Genomic DNA, 21879 nt, shown 5'->3' with positions numbered 1-21879 from the left:
CTATTTTAAAATACTTTCTTTGTATATTGTCCTTCTTAAGTTGTAAATTAGAAAATTTGGGAATCCACATGGTATGCAACTGCATCTTTCATTCTCCATCTTCCTATGCATCATAAGCATGTTCATAATACTTTAAAAATATATCTACTGACGCCACAGGAATTCAAGCCTCGGTGAATGTTAGCATTTACTGTAAGGAGTTGGTGGATTTTTGGTTTCATTCAGTAGTTTTGCTGCTTATACTCGAGTGGAATCCATTCCTCATATACTCCTGCAGTCATCTGGGCCTGGAAATGTTTTTTGTTTTTTGGTTTTTTTTTTTTAAACAACAACACTTTTACTATGTATAATAAAATATTTCATTAGCTTGAAAAAAAAAAAAAAAAAAAAAAAAAAAAGAAAAGGAACTGCCCAGCGCCAGGGAAGCTGAGGCAGGAGGATCGCTTCGAATTCCGGGCCAGTCTGGGCTCCACAGAAAGACACTGTCTCAACATCCACCCCCCCCTAGGAAAAGAGAAAGAAACTCAGAGAGAGAAAGAGAGAAGCAGGATGAAGGCGGGGGCGGGGGTGTTAAGGGGACGACACTGCAACCCAGGACTGGCTTTTCAGTGCCTTCAGCTCGAGGCCGCCCTCGCAGCCCCGGTCCCCGCGGGCGGAGGGAGCCGGAGGGAGCCGGAGGGGAGTGGCCTGCCGCCCGGCGGAGGTTCCCGGAAGGGCGCCGGCGGCTGCGGGGCTGCGGCGGGCGCGGGGCCATGGCCTGGGCGCGGAGCGTGGCGGCGGGCTGGCTGGGCGGCTTCCTGCTGCTGCCAGGTGAGCTCGGCGGCGGCGGCGGGCAGGGGCCCGGGGCGGGCAGGCTTCCAGGCCTGGGAACTCGGAAGCGGGGCGTCCCCAAGTCTCGGTCCCGGGGGTGCCCCGAAAGGGACCGTGTGCGGAGGCGAGCACCGGACCGGGAACCTGTCGCTGCGGTGGGCTGCTCACAGGCGGCGGCGCGCTGCCTGGATCCTGGGTGGACGGACCACCACCCTCGCACCCCCAGCCCGCGGCGGGGTTGTCTAGACCGTAAACTGAAGCGGGGTGCTGCTGACAGACCCCCCGGGAGTTCTAACAGAAGCCAGATTTTCTGAAAGACCCGGGCACCCCGCGGTGGCCGTCCCGACCCTCGGGGACACGCCTCCCCAGCTGCAGCTCCCTTCCTCTGCCCCCTCCTCTGCAGGGCCGGCTCCCCTTCCCCACGCCTTCCTCTTCACACGTCCACACCCTGAAATCTGAATTGGGCTCCTCAGCACCCCAAATAGCTTCCGGAGACTCTCAGCAGCGTGTGCCCCCTGTGCTGCGCTCACGGGATTCCCCACCTCTCAGATGAGTTAGTTCTGCTTGAGATCCTTCCCTCTCTCCGTCCTTATCACGGGACTTTGAGAGAGTCCCAGGCAGCCCGGTGTTGAATAATTACTGCCATACTTAGTCTCTGTTGGGTCCAGGATAAGTGGTTTAGAATTTTCTATGTAAACACTTAAAAAAAAATTATTTCTGTCCCTAGCCCAAGGCTGCCCTCTTTGCAACCTCAGACCCACTCCCTGATAACCCTTCTTGAGTCTCCTTGGAAGATCCAGTCAGGTGCAGCTGATTTGAGACTCCTGGGTTCCCTGCGCCACCCATCCACCCACCCAGCTCCAACCAGGGCTCCCGGGCCTTCAGCCAGAAGTGGTCCTTAACCTTGACCGGTCCCCATCAAGTCTCTATGGAGTGTAGAATTTATAAAAATTGGTCTGAAATCCCCCTGACCCCATATCCATCTCTACCGCTCAAATTCAAGTCACCTTCATCTGTCCCCAACTATTGTCCACCCCCAAATTTCTTCTCATTGTTTCTTCAGACAAAACCTAGCCTCCTCATCGTAGCTAATACCCCCACCCCCAACACACAACATTTGAAGATGTGGATCCCGGAGACCCATATTGGATGTAGTCATTTTCTTGGTCTTCTTTTTGGGGAAAACATTTCAGTCTTTGCCCTCTGCCCCCCCCCCCCCACCTTTTTTCAGCTCTAGGAATGATTCCACCTCCTAAGAATGTTAAGATGAACTCGGTTAATTTCAAGAACATTCTACAATGGGAGTCACCTGCTTTACCCAAAGAGAATCTGACTTTCACAGCTCAGTACGAAAGGTAGGTCTGATGGCTGTCTACAGGAAGGTACCAGAGAATGGTGACCCTGGGCCGGACCTCAGGCGGGACAGAGTCTAACTACGTCCACCTGTGGGACTGTGACAGTCCTGGGGAGCCATCCTGGTAACCCTTTCCTTTCTCTAAAGGACAGTACTGCAGCCAGCACTCTCTACAGCCCCCTCCAGGCCCCTCCCTCTGTCTCCAGGCCTTGCTCTGCTTGCGTGCAGTCCAGGGTAGTGTAGACGTCACTATGTAGCCCAGGCTGTCCGCACACTGATGTATCTGAAGAGGAAAACAAATGCTGTCATTTCGAGTTACTCAGCCAGCATTGTGAAAAGTCAGCAGTGTACAAGCGGATGCTGTGTGAACATCCCAGGTGTGCAGAACAGCCAGGAAGACGCTTGCTCCCTGCCACCACCCTCCTCGGCAGGCCTCCTAGAACATTCTAGCATCAGCCTCCACCACTGCAGGGGCCTCTGCCTGTCCTGCCTGTCTGCAAGTCCCTGCACCTGGTGAAGGAAGTGCAGGCCAGCCTTCCCCGACAGCCCGGGCCTATCAGCCAACACCTGTGACTCAGAAACGTAGGAAGACAGACAGGCCCTTCAGCCAGACAGGAGAGCATTCCCTTCCAGATCTCAGTAACCCTGCCCTCTTTTCCATGCAGCTGTCATTTTACACACACACACACACACACACACACACACACACACACACACACTCTCGGGTGACGAAGTTCAAGAAGGAATAGAAAGTAGAATAAAGTGACCCTTGCCTACGTGCTGGGTATTTAATGTTTTTTCTTAGTTTGAAATAATTTCATACAAACCAAACATTTCAACATTTTAAGAATAGTAATAAAAGCTAGAGCATCTACATTGAGATTTACCAATTTTTAATATTTACTCTATTTTCTCCTCCCTGGACTCTCTGCCTTACTGTATTAATTTCTTCTCTCATTGCTATGACAACATCTGACAAAGCGACGTGAGGAATGAAAGGTTTTAGGGGGAGGCTTGGTTTGAGGGTACAGCCCATCTGTACTGTGGGGAGCCTGTCCTACACGGCGCATCCAGTCAGGAAACAGAGAGAAAGCTGCTTCTCTGCTCGCTCCCTCCTTTTTTAAAGTCAGTCTGAGGCCTCAGTTTGTAAGAAAGTGCCGCTCACATCCAGGATATGTCAAACCTTCCTGGACACACTCTGGTAGACCGGCTCGGAGGGTGTTTACATCAGGCTGACAGTGAAAAGCCACCGTCATGCGCACGTACGTTTCAGTGTGTGTTGCATAAAAACAGGGCGCTCTTTTACACCTCGAGGCAGCTATCTATAGTCCAGAGTCCGGAGGGTGACAAAAGGTCGTTCTGCAGCATCTCTAGTGAGGCAGGTGTTGACATTTCGTCTCCACGTTTTCTCCACTTGGTCTGGAAAGACATAGCAATTTCACTGCGGAAAATCAACTTCTTTCTTCTATCAGTTGGAGTTGTTGCTGCTGTAATGATTACCTGAGGCCGGGCCACAGGTATCTAGCTATTGACGGCCTTGATGGCCGAGTCACAAAACAGTGCCGGGAGGGTGTCACAGGTGAGTGACAGAAAGCATGCATGTATATGCTGGTACTGTTTTTTTTAAAAAAATAAATAAATAAATAAAGCCACCAGCACTTAATCATATTACGTATTTACCAGCAAAAGTACTCATCAGTGGAAAACAGGAAAGAGGAGTTGCTTCGAAATGTCTTTTGAAATACATCTGTCAGCCACCTGATGTATTAAGTGAACGGAGTGGCTGAGTAAGAGAAAACCCCTTAATGAAATGACCCCTGGACTTCGCAGTAGTAGAATGCAAGGTTGCCAGCCATGAAGAGCTGGTTGGTTGGCAAAATGTTTGTATATGTTAAGTGGGAAAGGCAGGTTGCAGAACACTGTGATCTCAGTCCTCCCTACCTACTTTTTGCAAAGCTCTGGGCATCCATCACAACACAGTGAGCCATGATGTGGTCCCTAGTACCCTAAAGTCAGCAGAACTGAGTGTATGAAGGGCGCTTGCTGATCTTGCAGAGGACCAGAGTTCAGTTCCCCCTTGCCTGTGTGGGGTAGCTCCCGGGCACCCCACTCTAGCTCCAGGGGATTCAATGTCCTGTTCTGGCCTCCAAGAGTATATGCACACACGCATACACCTAACTAAAAATGAAAGTGAGCCAAATGCTCACACACGTGTGTTCTCTGCTCGCTTCTAACCGTTTGCTTCGGGCTCCAGATGCCTTGACCGCCTTGCTGTGATGGACTGACTTCTGGATCTGTGAGCTAAGATAAACTTCCTGCTTTAAACTGATGTTGTCAGAATATCTTATCATAGCAACAGGAAAAGAAATCAAAACAGACAATAAGAGTGGCCCGGTTGGCTCTCACACCTAGACGGGAAGGTGTGGTGGGAACCAGTCAGGCAGCTAGGCACATCCAGGAAGGGAGCTCATGTTTTCTTAGGTGGGGGCAGCGAATTACCCCTCCTCAGGCTGAGTGGCACTTGCCATGTCTGCCACCCTCCCACTGTGGCTGCCGTTGTTGCTGTATTCTGGGGATGAATGAGTTGTTTTATAATCTTTTCAGAAGCATCGCCGTGTGAGTCAGCCTTGGGACATTATTCAAAGTTATCTTATTATTTCCTAGTTAGCCTACGTGTGTCAGCCTCTCACAAATCATAGCCCAGTGCTTTCAGAAATGCACAATCCAGGAAGGAAGCTTTCTCGGTCAAGTGTGTTGAATTCTCAACCTGGGGAGTGGAGCCATAAATGCTTATTGGGAAGTTGAAACCTCTCCTGCCAAGATACCAATTTTTGTTTAACTCGATTTTCCCGAAAATGTCTTGGCTATCAGACTGTGTTTAAATGCCTTGTGATTCCTCAGGGATCATTGAGATCTCAGGAAACACACAGTTTGAAAAGTATTAATTTCCTTGGGCATACCATTTATCCAAATTAGTGATTAAGAATTTTCCAGGCATGGTGGTGCACGCCTGAAACCCTGGCATTTGGGGTATTGAGGCAGGAGGATTGTAAGTTAGAGAGGTCAGCCTGGGCAACAGAAGGAGAGTCTCTAAAAACACAAGCAAAACCAAAGACAAATGACTTCTTTTGTCTTCATCATCCTGCATTTGACTTCGGTATCACTTCGGTATCACACAACCGTCAGCCCAGAGACTAAACTCTCCTGCTTCTCTCTCTCTGGTTCTATAGTTACTTGTATTTCCAAGATCACTGCAAGAACACTTCGTCTACCCAGTGTGACTTCTCAAATCTTTCTAAGTATGGCGACCACACCGTGAGAGTCAGGGCTGAGTTCGCAGAGGAACGTTCGGAGTGGGTGAGCGTCACCTTCTGCCCTGTGGAAGACAGTAAGCCATTTATTTTCACTTTGTTGTATGCGGCCATCTTGCCTGGCTTTTGTCCACATCGGTGATCTGTCAGTAGGAACTGTTAGCATGCCTGCAGACGAATGGCCTAGGCCCAGGAAAATTAACACAGCACAGAAGCTGTGCCCTCCAAGAAATTCATAGGTGAAGCAGGAAAAAGTATACATGTCACCAATAAAATAAATGAATATAAACTTGTTGGCTTCACTACCTCACAGATGAGAAGGAGTAAGGGCCAGCCCTGCTGTTGAGAGGAAATAGGAAGCTGTGACAGTTTTCTGGATGGAAGTCAATGTGGAATCAGGAGTTAAACTAAGAACTACGGGCCTGGAGAGGCGACTCAGTGGCTAAGAGCACTGGCTGCTCTTTCAGAGAGCTCAGGTTCAATTCCCAGCACCCACACGTCAGCTCAGAACAGAGTGAAATTCTAGTCCCATGGGATCCAACAGCAGTCCTGGCCTCCTGGGCACCTGGTCCACAGAGCATACCTGCAGGCTAAACACTACACACACAAAATTAAAATTAAATAAAAAATCATTTTTACAGTGTGGCAAAAGGCAAGAGGATAGAGGTAGCTGTGGAGTGAGAAGGGCCCAGCTCAGAGAGAGCTTTTGCCTGGAGAAGGATGCAAGATGGCGGAGGCTGGCTGCTAAGCCTCAGAAAGAATATGCCCCGTTAGAAGTGGAGGGCTGTGGGGATGAACATGTTTAGAGTATCGGGAACTGAAAATGAATTAAATCACCAGACAGCAACTAGGAGAATAGAGCAGACGGAGGTCACGAGAGTGTCAGGAACAAAGCTCACAGGAGGCCCTCACAGGCTCATCAGAGGGAAGAACCCTGTCTGTGGGGTTGTCCGTAAGGAGGTCCTTACAAGTGGGCTCCACAGCTTCCACAGTTAGATCCTCCCTCAGACAGGAAGAGACTGAAGTCTATTGCAGTTCTATCCAAGGACAAGCACAAAACTCATATTTCTGCAGCTGGAAATGCTCAGAATTCATTTTCTTTTCTTTTTCTTTTTTTTTTTTTTTTTTTTTTTTTGGTTTTTCGAGACAGGGTTTCTCTGTGTAGCTTTGCGCCTTTTCCTGGAACTCTCTTGGTAGCCCAGGCTGGCCTCGAACTCACAGAGATCCGCCTGGCTCTGCCTCCAGAGTGCTGGGATTAAAGGCGTGCGCCACCACCGCCCGGCCATTTTCTTTTCTAAGTGTTCCTTTCTAAAAACAGAAAGGAGACGAACATTAAAGAATGCAGTCCATTGGTCGCCAGGCCCCAAAATTAAACTCTCTTCACTAATGTTAGGTTCCTGCCAACCCATCCTAAGCTGAAGACATCATAAATCAAACGTGCATCTGACAGGCCTCACCTACTACACCCTAGCTGGGCAGTGCGGCCCGCAGTAGAGGGCTGCTGCTTCTCCCTCCTGATCCCAGGACCGACAGGGAGGTGGTGGCTCACAGCCCTCTGCCTGCATTGTAAAGAAAATGGAACCACAGGTCCTTAGCTTGAGGGCTGCTGTAATTCGGAGGTTGGAGCACCACCTCTTTTTTATATCAGTCCCTTTCAAACCATAAGCCAAGCCGTTGTACGCTGGGGACCATTTGATATACAGGCTTCTGCGCCGATGATTTTTAGTTGGGACTGGCTGGTTCTAAATCCTACATTAAGTCCCCTCGAGGCCAGTTCCCCATAGACACAGGTCAAGGAGCGTGACCCAAGGTCAGGCATGTAGAAGTGAGAGAGCGGAGATGCTGACACAGGCCCCCCCTGGCTTATTAGCAGCACCCCCCCCCAAAAAAAAAGTGGTCAGAGAGAGGAGCACGGGACATGACTCAGTGCTCTCCCGGAGTCTCCTGGTATTCCTTCTGTGGTTGTTTGTGAGCACCTACTGTGTGCTAGGCATGCTGTCAGCATTAAAGCTACAGCGACAGACAAGGACAAAGCTTTGCCCTCGTGGAGTATAACCGGCGATAGGAAGACTGGCGTGTAGATATTTCATGACACAGAGTGACTATGGCCCTCAAAGTGGAAAGCCTCAGGAAGAGAGGGATGCCACGCTTGTCCATAGGGCCACAATATTCAGGCTCCCCGAGGAGAGAAGTTTGGATGGCAGTCCAGATGGAGTGAAGAGCCTGGCTACATCAAAGAAAAGCTGTAATATATATATAGTTATAGTTATAGTTATAGATGATAAATATTATGAGGAATCTCTACAGGTAATAGAAACCTCATTTGTCGCCTTAAGACCAGAAAACAAAAGAAAACACAAGCCAGTAGGAGGCAGAAAACAAAGAGAAAGAGAAGAAGCTAGTAAAAGTAAAAATTTTTAAATAGGCTTTTTGTCAAGTGTGGTGGTACAAGCCCTGTAACAGAACCGACGGGGCTTAGGCAGAAGGAGCACACATTTGAGCTAATGGGAGCTATGTACAGGGGCACACCCCACCCCCAAGCTGTCTTTACAAACAATATAGTTGAAAAATCCTAAATATATTGGGTATCACTGTGAACATAAATGGTTAAATTGGATTAATAAAGACAAAGGTTATCGGATCTTTTTAGGCAAAAAAAAAATCCATCCATCTTCCTTAGCAACATCATTCAGCGTTGTAACAGTGGTCTGTAAGGAATCGGTGTTATCCTCTAGTAGATTGTTGCACGTATATATGAAGAATTCATGTTCAAGTGACATGTTTAAAATGTGATTTTTTTTTTAATTGTCATTTTGTTGTGTTCTTACATTTAGCCATTATCGGACCTCCTGAGCTGCAGATAGAATCTCTTGCTGATTCTTTGCATATGCGTTTCTCGGCCCCCAAAATTGAAAATGAACCTGAGACATGGACCATGAACAACCTTTATAGCTCATGGGCTTATAGGGTTCAATACTGGAAAAACGGGACTAATGAGAAGGTAAGCTTGGATGTCACGTGCCTTCCAGATGTAGGGACCCACATTCCACTCAGTTCGGTAAGCCATGACAATGCAGAGGAAAGGCCATCGGGGGCTGGGGTGACGGCTCAGTGGGTAACATGCTTGCTGTGAGACATGAGCACCAGAATTTGGATTCCCTAACGCCCAAGTGAAAAGCCAGGCATGACGATGCACAGCTGTAGTCACCGTGTGGAGAGACACAGACAGGAAAATCCTGGGGACTCACTGGTGTGCTGCTTCAGTCCATCGCTGAGCTCCAGATTTAGGGAGAGATCCTGTCTCAAAAATAAGGTGGGCAGCGACAGAGGAAGATGCCTGATGCCAGCCTCTGGCTTCCATACACACACACACACACTGGTGTGTGCACACATCTATGCATGCACACAGACACGTGACCAGGTAGAGTCTTGCCAAGTGGCAGCACCTAGTAGTGTCCAAAGAGTCTAATGTCTGGTCCTCAACAAGCTCCAAGCTTCTGGACTCCGTCTGTCAAGGAGCACACATGGGGCAGACTTGATGACGTCCACACAACAGACTTCCCTTCCCTTGAGAGGAAGTTGAGGAGAAACAGGGCACAGTCAGCACTTGCCTGGGGGAAGCTGGAGTCAGCTACCATGTGATCAACTAAATGACCAGCTTCCCACCCCCTAGCCCCCACATACCACAAACCAGTCACTTCATGATTAGAACACCTCACACCTCCCAGCGTTTAAGAAGAGTGTCACTTTTAACCCTTCCTATCCAGTGTTTCCCCACTGCTGTCTTCGATAGGGAGCATTCTTTTAAAAGAAATATTAGTGTATGTATTTCTTCATGATGAAGGGCATGCCAGAGTCCTGGAGATCAAGTCATCAGGCCTTCACAGGCTGAGTCATTTCACCAGCTCAGGCGACAGTTCTTTCCAAATAAAGGCTGAGGCTCAGAAGTCTGGTTGGAACATTGCCTCTGTCACCATGTTGCTCTGGTCACACTCATGACCTCAGCTTCCCCAGTTCTAAGAATGGACATGGCAACCCACTTCACTCACAAAGCAGAGGAAAAGCCCTGTTCCTGGAACTGTCGTGGGATTTGCTGACACAGCCCGACTTTCGCCAGTGTCTGCCACAGCAGGAGGCTCTCTTCTCTTCAAGTACACACATTTGTTCATGGTTGGTCAAACTCGGTGCTTCTGAGCTAAACACTATTTGCGGTCCTAAACAGACATATGTGCTGTACAAATGAATTACATTAAACGTTGATATAATTAAACACACACACACACACACACACACACACACACACACACACACGAGCCAAACATAAATCTCAAGTTAATTTTTTCACCCAAAATATCTTCCACGGACTAGAGCTGTGCTGTAGTCTGTTCCTGCTGAATGGAGCTGTGTTGTGGTCTGTTTCCTGCTGCTATAATAAAGTGGGTAGTTTATGAATGATAGTTCTAGAGGCAGAGGAATCCAAGGTCAAGACACAGTGGCTGACCTTGTTCACTTTGACACAGACTAGCTCACTTTGTTCTCAAGGGAATGCTTGATGCTGCATCCTTTGATGACTAAGGTGGAGGACAGAGGAGTGAACATCTCCCTGACACCTCTTTAGTAAGATCGTTAATGGTATTCACAGGGGCTCCTGCCAACCACCTCCTGAAGACCATAACTTTAAAAAGCTTTTTAAAGATTTAATTTAAATTGTTTTCATTTGTGTGTGTGTGTGTGAAGAGGTCAGAGGACAGTTTGTAGGAGTTGGTTCTCTCCTTACACTATGTAGGTCCCAGGGTGAAGTCAGGTCTTCAGGCTTGGTGGCAGATACCTTTACCCACTAAGCCATCCCAACAGCCTGGCCTTCCCTTTTAATATTACCACACTGGTGTTTAAATTTCATCTTAAGACGCATATATTGAAACCACAGCATGTAGGAGACCTGCCTTTGCAAGAGACGGTTCTGCTCACAGTCAAGACTCCAGGAAGTGCATGCCTCCAAATATCTAGTTTCATAACCACTCATCAATGGAATTTCTCTGCTAAGCTCTGCAACCCAAAAAGAAGACCCATTCACTACACTCCAGGGATCACTGGTGTCTTCTAATTAAGGATCCAGTCCCGTACCCATGATGGCTGAGTGCCTCCCTCACCAAGCATGACATGCAAACCCTCATATTTGCCTCTTATGGAGAATACGCCCACAGAACTGGATCTGGTCACTTGTCCATCCTCTAGCTACACTTGGCTGTGTGAATGCTGGAGAGTCCGTGCTCCCTGCTTGTGCTCCACCACTGTATGACATTCCCTTTTAAAGTGCCAGCCTCCCTCCGATGCTGCCAGATCAGCTCCCTGGACTAATAGCATGAAGAGCTTTTGGACGTCCCATCGTCTTGATGGGAAAAGGAGGATGTAAGCAGAATAGCCCAGAGGTAAAAGGACAAGAGAAAGCCCCAAAGGAAACTGGAGAAAGACCCTTCACCTACGGATGCCTGTGCTTCAAAAATCACATGACAAGGGTTCGAGGCATGGAACTGCTAGAAGGAAAATCTAGCATTTGTTATGTTTTCTTTTGAGTCTTCTGTTAGTGGTGGTGGTGGTGCTTTGTTTATTGTGGGGAGCTGTGACGGTCTCTTCTGGGATTCAATAACTACAATCCAGTTCCCGCCATCAATACTAACAAGCCGGCAACAGCCCCACCCCCATGGGGAAAGATCCAGTTATGAAAAAGAAAGAAGGCTCTATCCTCCCTTAGTATGCTCTTTTATTTCCCCTTGATTTTGCTGAGGAACTACCTTGGTTTCCCAAACTCAGAAGCATATCATTACCTATGATATTCTTATATTTGAATTCAAATGGCATTAGTCAAGGACTCCAGCCCCCAGGGAAGAATGCAGGAGTATTCTGAAGAGGACAAGAGCCTGGAGTCAGAGCCCACCCAGGCACATATGTGGGGAACCCCAATAGCAAGGATCACAAACATGCTATGAACCTGGGGGGCAGGGTGGGACGCACATTGAGTCTCACCATACATGGCTTCTGTTAGCTAAGTTAGTAGCTTCAATCACAGAAATGTATTGTCTAACATTTCTGGAGCCTGAGAGTTGAAGATCAACATGTCTCCAGGACCACTCTCCCGGAGATGTGGGATTCTCTCCATACCTCTCCCCCAACTCCTGCAGGCTTGCTGGCAATCATTTGGTTCTCTATGGCTTCAAAGAGCATCTTCAGCTCTTGGCCATTTCTTTACATGGCTTTATCCCTGGATGCCTATATATATGATCTGCCCAAATTTCTATTCTTTTAAAAATATAATATTTAAAGGTTAATTTTAGTGTGTGTGTGTGTGTGTGTGTGTGTGTGTGTGTGTGTTGGGATTAAAGGCATGCACCACCATGCCTAACAATAAATTTAAATTTTAAGAGTCTACATCCAAACAGATACAAATACATGAAATTTTATGGGACGCAGTTCAACCCATTAAATGTGATTTATCTTTTTTTTTATTTTAACTGAATGTATTGGTTAGTGAACAGCACTATGGAAACCCTCATAAGGGCATGGCTTGCCACTTGTCCAGAGGACCACAATTGGGGAACATTTAACCCATAGCCATCAGGATGAGCTGCTTCTCTGCAATTTATCTGCATTCAATTTGGCAAAACCCCAATTTTGAGATGTGGAACTCAACCTTGGTCCTACAGAGAGTCTCAGCCACATGTGTCTTCTTCTGCAGCATATGACATCCTGGCCAGTGTGCATCCTGGCCAGTGTGCATGGGGGCATCCCAAAGGTACCTCATGCCTGTCTGGAGCCAGAGTAGAGATAGCATGATAGCAAGGGTGTGACTCTACCAGGAAATTCTCCAAGGTCCCTTAGAGCATTCTATACAAGCCGCAGGTTGCACACACTCCCAAGGAGACTGCTGTTTGTTGGTGTCACACACTGGGCCCCATGAGGAAAGAAACCTGGTTGCCTTAATTGGCTGCAGTATTTTTTAAGGGAAGTGTGATGGTTGAGATGCCACATAAGCTACAGAATTGAGGCAATGGGATGGTTTGCGGCCTCGCAGTTAGTCTTGTCATGTTCTTTAGGATGCAACGTGTCAGGAGCTGGAACGAGTTCCGGTGGGGGCTCTTTCTAATAAGTCTGAAGCACAGTTTATCGCACGAGAGAAAGGGAAATGAAAGAGAGATGGTGTCCCTTCACTGCTGTATGTGTCTCCCTTATAGTTTCAAGTCACTTCTCCATATGACTCCGAGGTCATCAGAAACCTGGAGCCATGGACAACTTACTGCATTCAAGTTCAAGTATTTCTTCCTGATCAGAACAGAACTGGAGAATGGAGCGAACCTGTCTGTGAGCAGACAACCAATGATGGTGAGTGGGCACATGCACAGCCTGGAACTGCCTCCTCGGGGCTACGTGGACCCCACCCATGGGTCCTAGACACCACAGCAGTCGGCTCACACTCTACCACAGGTCAGAGGTCAGCCTCCCCATCATCTGCCTGGTCCCCAGACCCTGGTGCCTCTGCTTCATGCTGTAAACGAGATGCCCCATGGCTGTCTCTCACCAGGCCGGTGGGCTGAGGTCTGCCTCAATGAATCCACCTTTACTACACTCTGTGGCCCTTTCTGCTCTCTGTGGTCCTCATACAACCACCCAGCAGAGACTGAGCCCTGCCACACCTTGCCTTGCCCTTCCCGCATCTCTGGCTTTGGGGACATATAATGACCGGGAAGGGGAACTTGGAACACATACCAGTGTCTCAGCTAGTGCCATTATGTATTGAGGCCCCCTGTAAAATATGGAGCCAGGGTATAGTGGCATTTAGCAGGGTGCTCTCCACACTGTTTATTAACAGAGAAATGGGGGGGGGGGGGCAAGCGTTCAGTGATAAAGGTCTTATCTAGCATGTGTGGTCCTGGACTCTACCCCAGCACAAAAGCACACACATATGTGCTGGATAGGGGTGGGGAGAGAAGAGGAGAGGAGGGGGGGGAGGGGAGGGGAGAGGAGAGGAGAGGAGAGGAGAGGAGAGGAGAGGAGAGGAGAGGAGAGGAGAGGAGAGGAGAGGACTGAAACCAGACAGACAGAGAGAGGAAGTGGGGGAAGACAACAATGTGCTGCTTATCCCGGGTGGGCGCTGCCTGCACACAGATACATTGTGACTGCCGCCAGGTGAGAATATACGGCCCAGCATCTGTAGCAGCCAAAGACTTGTCCAGATGCTCAGTAATCCCACAGCATGAGAGGCGGGACACCTGTGGAGCCACTGGTGTTGTGAAATCTGATATGAGGGACACAATTTGATCTAACAGAAAACTGATGTGTGGCCCAAGCCTGTAATTCCAATGCTTATGAAGTTGAGACATAAGTGTCACCGTGAGGTCTGGTTGGACTGTGTAGTGAGTTGCAGGCCAACCTAGGCCACAGAATAAGACTTTGTCTCCTGACAGGATCCAAACTTTTTTAAAAGAGAAATAGGAAACCTGTTTGGCAAATACCCATTTTACAGGGTTCTGGGTTTTTTTTTTTTTTTTTTTTTTTTCATTTCATTTAAATGCTCTAGAAGGTTTTCAGTGTGAGCATCTTAGAAAAGGAGGCTCCCAGGTTCCTTGTTACCCAAAGTCACTCAGCTAGTGAAGGACAAAGACAGAGCTGAGCACAGGCCCTGCATTTTCTTTAACCCACTGCCTACAGACTAATTCCAAAGGTAGACTGAGGCACCCTGACCTTTAACATAAAACCAAGAAACGTGGTCTGCCAATAGTATAGTCAAATAGACCTGCAGCCAGGGGAAGAACCGGCCGAGAGTGCACCTAGGTAAGTTGCCCTGCAATTCACACCCTTTAGATAGCACCCCCTCCCACCCTCAACCTCTGCACTCTTCCTGAGAAATAGCATACATGTCGCCATCAGCCAGGTGTGTCCTTATCTAAAATACCAGGGACCCAGCTGTTAACATCCACCACCCCACCTGAGAGAGCTTGGCAGCGCTGACTCACCCTGCCACGCCGCCCGGGTGGAAGCCTGCATGGATGAGTACGTAGAGCCTGAAACTTTCTCAGGAAAGTGTCTGAGGTGGGATGACCTCACACTGTCCCAGTCCTCCGAGGGGCCACTCCAGCCAGCCCTCTGGACCCTCCCTTTATCAGGACAAGGTCAAGCAGGAAAGGGGCTGGGCAGTGTGAACAAGACCCTGGCACTGCGATATAGTCCTTCCAATCTGGCAAGGTGTAAGGTGGGACAGGACAGTTAGGGGGTTGGTGTGTGTGTGGAAACGCAAAAACAAGGGGTCAAGGGAGCGGGGGAGGCGGGCAGAAGATGTGACAGTTTCCTCCCAGCCTCTCACCCATACAAATTCCCCATCCCCTCATCCGTCTGTCTGTCCATCCATCCATCCATCCATCCATCCATCCATCCATCCATCCATCCATTTACCCATGGACATTTCAAGAGCAGTTTACTCAAACACCAGCAGATGCCTCAAGTCGATGGAGTACCGGGACCACCATACTGGCCAGAGTTCTCTGGTCTTCTGTGTCTAACTGGCAGTTGGCATCCTCCACATAGACAGTCCCTTTCAAGTGACTTGCTCTTACCAGGCAGGGTTGGTTCTCTCAGCCCACTAGCTACCAGACGCACATGTCCTTGTTCATGAAGATGGTGCTGGTTGGCAAAGGTTGGGTAGGGGGAAGTCAATTGGCCAGGTCAACTGGAGAAGGGACTGGTGTGAGTGGTGGAAGCTGGGACCACAGCTGACCAGGGTGACCTCCTGGATGCTGCTGACACATAAACCAGGCAGGATTAGTTGAAGCAGAAATGCTAAATTTTATTCAGTGACTACTAACCACAATAGGGGAAGGAGCTGAGCTTCATCTGTGCAGAGAAGTGTCTGAAAGGGAGAAAGGAGAGGGAGAGGGAGCCAGACAAGCAGAGGAGTAAAAAAATGACTGAATGACTGAGTTCATGCCATTGTCATTCGCTGTCTGGGTCTGCCAACTAGCATTTATCAAAACCTGCTGATCTTGTAGAGACATCCTTCCTGTTGGCGTCACAGAAGTGGTTATCAGCCATTGAGGAAGACGCTGCTGGGTCATAGCACCATGAGTATGTTCCAGATAGGCAGAGAAGGTCTCAGGTAGGAAGGCCTTTCTAGAAAAGCTCACTGCAAGTAATCAGAGGCATGTGGCCATGTGCTGACAATAACATGCACATGATGTGTAGGCTCTGGTCTGGAACTCCGGGGAGAATGGATGGCCCCAGGGACAAGGTGTCAGTGTGGTCACTCGGGTTTGTGTGTGTTCCTCTGTGTAGAGCTGTTTTCTCCTCTCAATTCCAAGCACAGGGCCTCTGCCTCCCTCGGGCCCTGTGTGGGAGTCAGAGCAGAATACCCAGAGCAGGTGGGCTCCTAGCCTCTCTACAAACAGGAAAGTAGACCAGGATCCTTGCTTATTGTTCTATGTGCCGTCAGAAACCTCACTGTGAAGAGGGTTCAGGAAAGAGGTGAAACTCACGGAAAACACCAAGAACCTCCAGCCAACTGCAGTGTTTCTGGGCCATTATGACCAGATGGGCCTGTTTTTTGTGTGTGTGTGTTTGTTTGTTTTGTTTTTCTTGTTTTTCAAGACAGGGTTTCTCTGTGTAGCCCTGGCTGTTCTGGAATTTGCTCTATAGACCAGGCTGGCCTCGAACTTAGAGATCCACCTGCCTCTGACTCCCGAATGCTGGGATTAAAGGCGTGTGCCACCACCGCCCAGCCAGATGGGCCTGTTTTGAGGGAATGCTTTGGATCACAAGGCTTGGAATGGGTGTGTAATCCCTGTGACTCAACCTGTCCATGTGCCAAGAGTCTAACCAGCTCCTCTGTCCCCAACAGAAACGACCCCTTCCTGGATAGTGGCCATCCTCCTGGTGACCTCCGTCTTTGTGGTCTTCCTCCTCCTCCTCGGCTGCTTTGGCTTGCTGTGGTTCATTTACAAGAAGGCCAAGTACACCTTCCACTGTAGGACATCTATTCCACAGCACCTGAAGGAGGTAGGTGGGATGGAATGAGGGACACTTCTCTAAGGTCGAGACTGTCCAATCTATGTATTGACACATGTCTCATGGCTTTTACCTGTGTTCCATTACATCTTGCACCCCCTCATACCCCACCCACTCCACCCTCTCACCCCCCACCCACTCCACCCTCCCACATACCACCCACCTCCCCGGAAGCTCTCAGTGTCTCCCCTGACCCCGCCTTTCTTCTCCCTGTATCTTGCTTGGACTTCCTGCCTGGCTCTAACCTGTCTTGCCATAGGCCAGAGCAACTTCTTCATTAACCAATGGTAGCAACACATATTCACCACATACAGAAAGGCCATCCCACAGCAATTGACTGTGAAGTTCTCCCAGTTTTTTCCATCACACACTTTACAGATCCGCCGGGTCTCACGTGTCAGGCTCAGTTATCATGTAGTCATTGAGTCACATGCCAGCCTGAAGGCCTGAGGAAGGCTGCCTGCTCCACAGCTCATACATGCTGCAGGGCCCTTTTCTGTTCTACGTTCCTCCTGGTGCCAGCAGCCTCTGCCTCTGGAACGTGGTGTGCCATATACCCACTGTGGAATCCGCTGTCCAAGCACCCAGGAGTGCTTCCCTCGGTATGGGATGGACGGGCCGTCATTCGCTTCTTTGGTATACCTTTTCTGTGGGGCTCCTCAAACTTGCCTGATGTACCAGGTCTCCAGTTCTTCCTAAGAAGATCCCCTACTCATCCCAGCTTTAATGATGCCACGTGTACTACCGGTCCCTTAATGTACTGTGATAGCCCTTGTTCACACACCAAAAATTGATGTGAATGAGTGCCAAGGAGGACACAGGGCTTATGCTATGAGTGTTGCTCCCAGAAAGGGACCCAGCTATGAGCAATTCCAGTTGCCAGAATTCCTAGACACCAGGGACACGATGAAGGGGCTGTGGGCACCACAGAACAGCACCCACCATGTCTAGGAAGCAAGACCTGGGACCGTAGAGTTTCCCAGCAGAGAGAATTTTCTGAAAGCAGTGTGGGCAAGTCCCGCAGCACCACAGTTGAGAATCTCTGTGAAGAGCAAAGAAGGGCAGGCAGTCCTTGGCTCTGGGTGGAAGATGTTTCATTACCTGAGAACCAGGAAGGAGCTAATCTTCCCCTGGGATTGTTACTGCCTGGCTTCACCATCACAAAGACACTGGTCAGACAGGGAAAAAAAGAGATGGGTGGATCAAAGCTGAGCAAGTGTATTCCAGGGACCAGTCGGCTGGTCCTCCAAGGCGAGCAGGACTCACAGTAGCTGTGAGGGAAGTGGGGGTGTGGAGAAGAGCTAGACAGTGAAGGCAAAGGAAACTGCAGAGAACTAACGTCCCCCACATCACCGCTCTCTAGTTCACCTCAGGATGCACACAGTACATGTTAACCTGGCGTGTTCAAGTTGGGGGAGACGGAACTGGGGAAGCTGGATGGAGGCCTCCCACGAGGCATTGCGGAATCCGCAAGCTGTCTCCGTACTGCAGTATTTTATGACACATGAGAAATCTAAAATAATATCATTTCAATTCAACCAATACGTTTTTAAGTTATTAAAATATTTTACATTTTTTTTATACGAAATCTTCAACATCTCGTGTCTGTTTCACACTCACACACCTCAGTTCACACAGGCACCCGTCAGGTGACTAGTAGCCACCCGTGGTTCTCGGCTACCGTACTGGACACTACCGGGTTAAAGGTCAAAACGGAGTGGCACCGAGGACCCTGGTGAACTTGGCCCGAGACACACGAGATGCACCGTGTGCCCATCCACGACACATTTATCCATGGCCTGTACACCTCCTGCTCCCCGCCCTCACCCCCAGCGCCCCGCTTGCTCACAGCCTCGAGATCAGGCTCAGAGGCCACCCTGTTTTCCAGGAAGAACTGTTAGAGGGTGACAGGTGAGCGTCCTGTGGATACGCTGCCAGTTCTCGTCCCGCCTCTTAACTGTGCTAAAACACACGCAGCGTCCCCACCTTAATCCCATCTCAGAATGGAGCTCCGTGGCGTGAAGCCGCCATCGCCACCAAGCACCCCCCAGAGCCCTTTGCGCATGCGTGTCAGAAACTCATCCTGCTAAACACGTCCTGGTGTTCCTTCCTGACAGCCACGATTCTGACCTCTGTCTCTGTAGATCCCTCTCTAGATCCCTCACATAAGTGCAATCACACAGACTCGTTAGCTGCCTGTCTTCCTTTTTTTTAAAAGACAGAGTCTCACGTAGCCCAGGCTGACCTCAAACTCACGATGCAGCCAGGAATGACTTTGAACTTCTGATCCCCCTGCGCCCACCTCCCAAGTGCTGGGATCATGGATGTCCACCACCATGTCCAGTTGTCTGCTGTGCTGGGCAGTCACTCTGCTAACTGAGCCGCATCTAGCATAGGCTAGAGGACAACTTTCAGGAGTTGGTTCTCTTTTCCTGCCGTGGAGTGGGGGAATCACACTCAGGTCACAGGTGTGCATGGGAAGCCCCTTTTCCTGCTGAGCCATCCTCACGGCCCAGAAGCTCCTCTTTTTAAAAACAGGATGGTCCACTGAAGGACCAGCGCAGCATCTGTGTGCTCATCCCTGGGGGACGCTTGCCTTTGTTCTGCTGTTGGGTAACTGTCAGCCGTTAAATGGGTCTCCTCAGCTTTCATTTCCCTTGAGAACATACCCGTGAGTAGAATTGCTAGGTCGTGTGATAATTTTTGTTTCAAGGAACCACCACCATATTACTGTCGCATTTTAAAGTTGCATCTTTCTAGCCCTAAAGTTTTGCATAAAACCCTTGTCAGCCCAGAAAAAGGGAAGAACAGGGGTGGGGTCGGGGTGGGGGGGGTGATTTGATTCTTAAGTAACAGCCTTTAAGAGTGGGGGTAGCGTGGGAGGATTTGGTTCTTAAGTAATGGCTTTAACTTTTCTGCAGTTTCTGGGCCATCCCCACCCCAGCACCTTTCTGCTGCTCTCCTTGCCTGTCTCTGACAAGACCGAGGTGTTCGACAAACTGAGCATCGTCACCCAAGAGTCTAGAGGCAGCAAGCAGAATCTCAGCGACAGCTGTGCCCCGGGGACCCCATGCGAGCCGGAACCTCAAGAGCTGGGGTCCAAGGACGAAGCCCCCTCACCGGCACATTGTGACCCCTTACTTCTCACATCTGCCTCAGAACTGTGATCAGAAGGGCCAGTTGAGAAAACTCCAACTCTAGAACTTTCTGATGCTGGACTTGTACAGACAACCAAAGTGCCAGGTTTTAAAAGGTCCAGTGACAAAAAAAACACTCCATGTGTTTGGAGTTTACGGCTTTATAAAGAGTTCAATAGTTTAGGGGCCGAGAGTGTAGTTGAGCTGATAGAATGCTTACCCAACACACATGAAGTCCTAGCTTTAATCCCCAACACCATACAAGCCAGGAACGGCAGTGTCTGCCTATAAGCACAACCCTTGGGAGGTGGAGGAGGAGAAGCAGGACTTCAAGGCCAAGCTGGACCGAGACCCTGACTAAAAAAGATAGAGAGACTTTAATGATTATTTTTTAATGACCACTGAATGTAATTTGAGCCCTTGGTGCTCACTAAAGTGGGACCACATTGAAACTGTGAGAAACAGAAATAAGGGACAGAAGTGGAAACTCTATCAAGTCCTAAGGATGTCTGTAGACCGCCCTCATCTCAAAAGTGGTCGGCCCCATGCTGGGCAGACATGGCTGTTTTGGATTCTCAAGAATCAGAGAGATTTCCTTTCCTACCTGTATGTTTTGTATATTGCTGGTGTTCTGTAAATAGTCTATATTTGTATATTATTTGTGTTTCCTAGCTTTCCGCTGCTGTAACAAAATACGTGACGTAAACAGTTCAAAGGGCAGAAAGGTGTTTTTTTAATGTGGTGTCATAGCTTCAGAGGCTGCTGTTCATGGTCCCTTCCCCCCTTTGTTTTGGGGCTGTACTGGCACATTACATCTCAGGGGAATGTGAGCTCAACGCTGTTCATCTCATGGTAGCCAGGAAAAGAAAAGGTATGGGGAAGGTCAGGGTCCTAGGATCCCTCTTTAAGGGCACTCTTCCAGTGATCTCCCAACGGTACCACAAGCTGGCCACCGCTGTCCCCAGATCTCATTGTTTAGCATATGGGATTTGGGGAGACTGAAGATCTGAGCCATGGGAGAATTAATGAGACCGCATCCGTATAATTGTTAAACTGTGCATGAGTGAGGTTCCACTTTGTCCCTGTCCCAACAGCAAGCACGTGTTGAGGCTGAGCTCCTGATCTTATTCGGTAGCTCTATTTGGGATGCCTCCAAAAACAGAAAAGCCCTGGGCTTTGTCCCCTCGGACAAATTGACTAGCCTGTGACCTCTCTGTGTGACCTGTCTGTGGGGTTGAAAAGGCATAGTGATTAAAGATAAAATGTAAAAAGTGACTATCCCAGGGCCAGCACATAATAGTCACTCAATAGATGGCCTCAGTTCATAACTAACTATATCATCCAGTAGGTGTGACCACCTCCATAAATATAGACCAGTAACAAATGTCCCCCAATCTGTACTGGATTGACCAATAGAGCAGAACCATCAAGGGCCCCCAAAACAGGAAAAAAACTTTGAATTTGTTTGAGACGGGGCTGTGGATGTAGCTCAGTGGTGGGACCCTTGTCTAACATGAGCAAAGCCCTGACCACCACCACCCCCATATTAGTTAGCTTTCTACTGCTGTGCCACAACCAAAAGCAACTTGGAGAGGAAAGAGTTTGTCTTACAGATTAACTGTCCATCACTGGGGGAAGCCAGGGCAGGAACCTGAGGGCAGGAACTGAAGCCACAACCATGGAGGAATGCTGCCTGCTGGCTTGCTCCCCTGGCTTGCTCAGTTTGCTGTTTCATAGATCAGCACCTCCCACAGTGAGCTAGACCCTCCCACGTCAATCAAGAAAGTGCCCAATAGGTTGTCCACAGGCCAATGTGATGGGGGCATTTCCTCAATGAGGTTCTCTTTTCTCAGACAACTCTAGTTAGCATCAAGTTGACAAAAAGCTAACACCTACCACACACACATACACGCACACACACACACACACACATACACATACACACACACACACACCATACACAAACACACCACACACACACCATACACACACACACCATACACACACACACCACACACACACACCATACACATACAAACACACCACACACACACATACACACACATCACATACACATACACATACACCACACACACACCACACCACACACATACACACACACATACCACACACACACCACACCACACGCACACACACATACCACACACACACACCACATACCACACACACACCACACCACACACACACACATATACCA

General features: G+C 49.0%; 1 protein-coding gene and 1 non-coding gene across 2 annotated transcripts; one reads left to right on the top strand and one right to left on the bottom strand.

The window, feature by feature from the left end:
* Positions 1-733: 733 nt before the first annotated feature.
* On the top strand, positions 734-20385 carry Il10rb (interleukin 10 receptor subunit beta). Its single transcript, XM_059277169.1, has 7 exons — positions 734-810; positions 2042-2165; positions 5395-5552; positions 8310-8476; positions 12705-12852; positions 16358-16515; positions 19446-20385. Exons 1-7 carry the CDS (start codon positions 753-755, stop codon positions 19689-19691), a joined length of 1059 nt encoding a protein of 352 aa, XP_059133152.1. The 5' UTR covers positions 734-752; the 3' UTR covers positions 19692-20385.
* Positions 12330-12463, bottom strand: LOC131923026 (small nucleolar RNA SNORA70). The gene has a single exon (XR_009382480.1). It is a non-coding gene; the product is annotated as a small nucleolar RNA SNORA70 (small nucleolar RNA).
* Positions 20386-21879: the final 1494 nt, after the last annotated feature.

Source organism: Peromyscus eremicus, chromosome 12 (assembly GCF_949786415.1).
Source record: "Peromyscus eremicus chromosome 12, PerEre_H2_v1, whole genome shotgun sequence".
NCBI classification, from domain to species: domain Eukaryota; kingdom Metazoa; phylum Chordata; class Mammalia; order Rodentia; family Cricetidae; genus Peromyscus; species Peromyscus eremicus.
The sequence above is the reverse complement of the archived record's forward strand: the minus strand, read 5'-3'. Positions and strand labels throughout refer to the sequence as shown.